Below are 3293 nucleotides of genomic sequence, written 5' to 3'. Positions count from 1 at the left end.
AGAAGATGAAAACCATGAATCATAATATCTAAAATGACAAGATAACATTGTGAGAAAGACTTGAGAAAATTTTAGAGAGAAAGAAGAGAAATGAGAGAGTTTTTGAAAGAATTGAGAGAATTTTAGAGAGAAGGAAGAGAGTTTTAGAGAGAAGGGAGAGAGTTTTAAAAACTTGTGCAGCCACTTTAGAGAGAGACTGTATTAATTTTGTTTATATAGGGAGACAAAAATGTAACTAGGTTAAAGTTTACGATGCTGTAGACTTTTTTTGAAGTCTAATAAAATTAAAATTTTGGAGTAGATTTTACTATAACATAGTAGACTTTTTTAGAAGTCTACTATAATAATTTCATTATTGTTGCTTATTCTTTATTATTTTAATAATTTTAATATATGATTTACTAAATTTATTTCTTTATTTTTTAATAGTTATAGTTTATGATTTCATTTTTTTTTATTTTTAAGGAACTTAACTTAGTTTAAATATAATTATTTTTTGTAAAAAAAAATTGAAAAATATAGACTAAAAAGACGTCTTCAAATAAATAGACTTTATTGTAGGTCTACGATACCCTAAACCACAAATTTCAAACCCTAAATGTTTTGCTTGATAATCAAAAAGTCTCAATTATACAAAATATAAACTAATAAACATTAATATGCAGATTTAAGTTAATAAAACAAAATCAAAACAAAATCTAAAATCTAACCCTATAAAATCAACCACTAAAAGACATAACATGTTAGAACCTTTTGTTTCTAAACTATGAACATTGTCTAACACATGATAACCAAATTAGTATATATTCTTCAAAATTGTTCAATTATATGAAATTTTAATTTATTTACTTCATATTATCCATTATATTGATGATTAGTTAAAAATATCACAATAATTATTTTTATACATTTTCAAAATTAAGTTATTAGATCAAATTAGAATGTAGACTCCAAAATAAGTCTATAAGGTAGACTTCGTAGGAAGTCTATATATATGTAGACTTCTTTTATTACGTGTAGACTTCCGAAGGATAAAAACGTAAAATATATTTCTGTTTTTTTGTTTGGTCATAAGGATTAAATAGTACTTTCACTATCCCTTTAGGTTGGCTTTGCATTTGACTGAAAGTGGGGTACACTTTTAGGTTCGGCTTGAATTTTTTAGCAAATGTCCCAAATATTAAAGTAATTTTGGATAAATTAATTTTTCAATAATTTAAGTTTTCAAATATTTTTAGATATTATCAAATATAAAAATTTGGTTTCTAAATTATATTTAAACTCCCTCCGTTTCAAAAAGATACATATTTTAGAAAAAAATTATTTCAAAAAGATATATGTTTTACATTTTCGATGCATAAATTAATTGCAAATTGTAAACTTCAAAAAACCTAACAGTGTTTATAAAAATTTTATTGGTTAAAAGTTGTGGGGAATAGTTGATAACGTAAAAAAATGTATAAGTAACTAAAATTTGATATGTTTTTTTAATAAATGTGAAAAAACTAAAACATACATCTTTCTGGAGTATATTTTATTATTTCAAAACTAAATATACATATCACTTTTAGGTATTTTGATTATAGTTTGGATATATGAGTACCGATTTAGCTCTTAGTTCGGTTCTAGTATTTTAAATCCAAAGATGGAAAAGAACTGATTAGATATTTATGATTATTCAGGTCAGTTCGATGTGATTGTTTTGGTTCAAATAATAACTGTCATTGGTTGTAATGAATTTATGCAAATAAATTTTGTTAGCCCCAAATATTAGTTAAAAATTAAAGAATATCAAGTAAGTTTATCTAAATTTATTTAACATTTAAACCAAAAAAAAAGTTTATCTAAGCCAGTTTTATACGGGTAAGGCTGTATTTAGGTTTGGTAACGAAAAAAAAAACAGATAATTCCAATAAACATTGATCCTAATTCGTTGACAAAAGAAAACGTTCGTCGTTATTCAAGCCAACCAAAGTCAACGAAAGAGCAAAATGTGTGGATGCGGTCAATCTCTTTCACAATGCCACGTGTCATAATCTTAGATGCTTAACACTTTTACCACGTCAGCAAATAGCAACTCTCAATCTCGTTGTTTGTTGTCGTGGTCAACTTCGATCAGAAAGAAATACATAGACACCAGTCGAGCCGAAACGAACCAAATAGGTAGGAAGAGGAAGAAAAAAAAAGAACGAACAAACAGAAAAAACAATTTCACCAATCTCGATGGTGTCTCCGCTTCGTCAAGTTATACAGTACCTTTTCTCATTTTAAAATCTTTTTTTCCTTTAGTTTTCTTTGCTCTTTGATTGTTGTCTGAAGACGGTTTTGGTGTGTGTGTTTTCATTTTTAGGGCATTTATCAGTCGTAGACGGCGTAAGAAAATGGCGAGCGGTGGTGGTACCAGTAGCAAGGAGAAGAAAGGTTTCTCCGTAAACCCTAAAGATTACAAGCTTATGGAAGAAGTTGGAAATGGTGCTAGTGCTGTCGTCCATCTTGCAATTTATCTTCCTACCAAAGAAGTCATCGCCATCAAGTGTTTGAATCTCGATCGCTGCAACAGCAATCTGGTTCCTTTCTTAAACCCATCTCCCTCGTCTAGATAATTGGTTTGCAACACCAAAACTCTCGTTAGAGAGATGATGACCAACTGTTCTGTTTTTCTTATAAAGTTTTTAACCAGCTTATTAGTCTTAGATGATCGTTTAATCTCTAGTTTTGAAATTAATGTATTTGTTTTTGTTTTCGGTAGGATGATATAAGGAGGGAGGCTCAGACCATGAGTTTGATAGACCATCCAAACGTGATAAAGTCGTATTGTTCTTTTGCGGTTGATCATAAGCTATGGGTCGTCATGCCTTTCATGGCTCAGGGTTCGTGCTTTCACCTTATGAAGGCAGCATATCCTGATGGATTTGTAGAGCCTGCTATATGCTGTATCCTTAAAGAAACGCTTAAAGCTCTTGATTATCTTCATAGACACGGCCATATCCATCGAGATGTTAAGTCTGGGAACATACTACTTGATGATACTGGAGAGATTAAGCTAGGCGATTTTGGTGTCTCTGCATGCCTTTTTGAAAACGGCGATTGGCAACGTTCAAGAAACACATTTGTTGGTACTCCATGCTGGTTGGTTATTGTCGTTTTTCTTCAATCCGGTATTATTAAGCTTCACACTTTGCTCTCTACTCGACCATTTACATGTAATTTCTCATTTCTGTTTGTAGGATGGCACCGGAAATCATGCAGCCAGGAAGTGGATACGATTCCAAGTAAGTTCTTATGCTTCTCTG

General features: G+C 30.4%; 1 protein-coding gene across 1 annotated transcript; it reads left to right on the top strand.

The window, feature by feature from the left end:
• The first annotated feature begins 2141 nt into the window (after positions 1-2141).
• Positions 2142-3276, top strand: LOC106314699 (serine/threonine-protein kinase OSR1). Its single transcript, XM_013752530.1, has 4 exons — positions 2142-2252; positions 2351-2567; positions 2750-3129; positions 3228-3276. The coding sequence occupies exons 1-4, from the start codon at positions 2224-2226 to the stop codon at positions 3274-3276; spliced, it is 675 nt and encodes a 224-aa protein (XP_013607984.1). The 5' UTR covers positions 2142-2223.
• The last annotated feature ends 17 nt before the right edge of the window (positions 3277-3293 follow it).

Source organism: Brassica oleracea, chromosome C9 (assembly GCF_000695525.1).
Source record: "Brassica oleracea var. oleracea cultivar TO1000 chromosome C9, BOL, whole genome shotgun sequence".
NCBI lineage: Eukaryota > Viridiplantae > Streptophyta > Magnoliopsida > Brassicales > Brassicaceae > Brassica > Brassica oleracea.
This window is presented reverse-complemented; position numbering and strand designations above follow the sequence as displayed.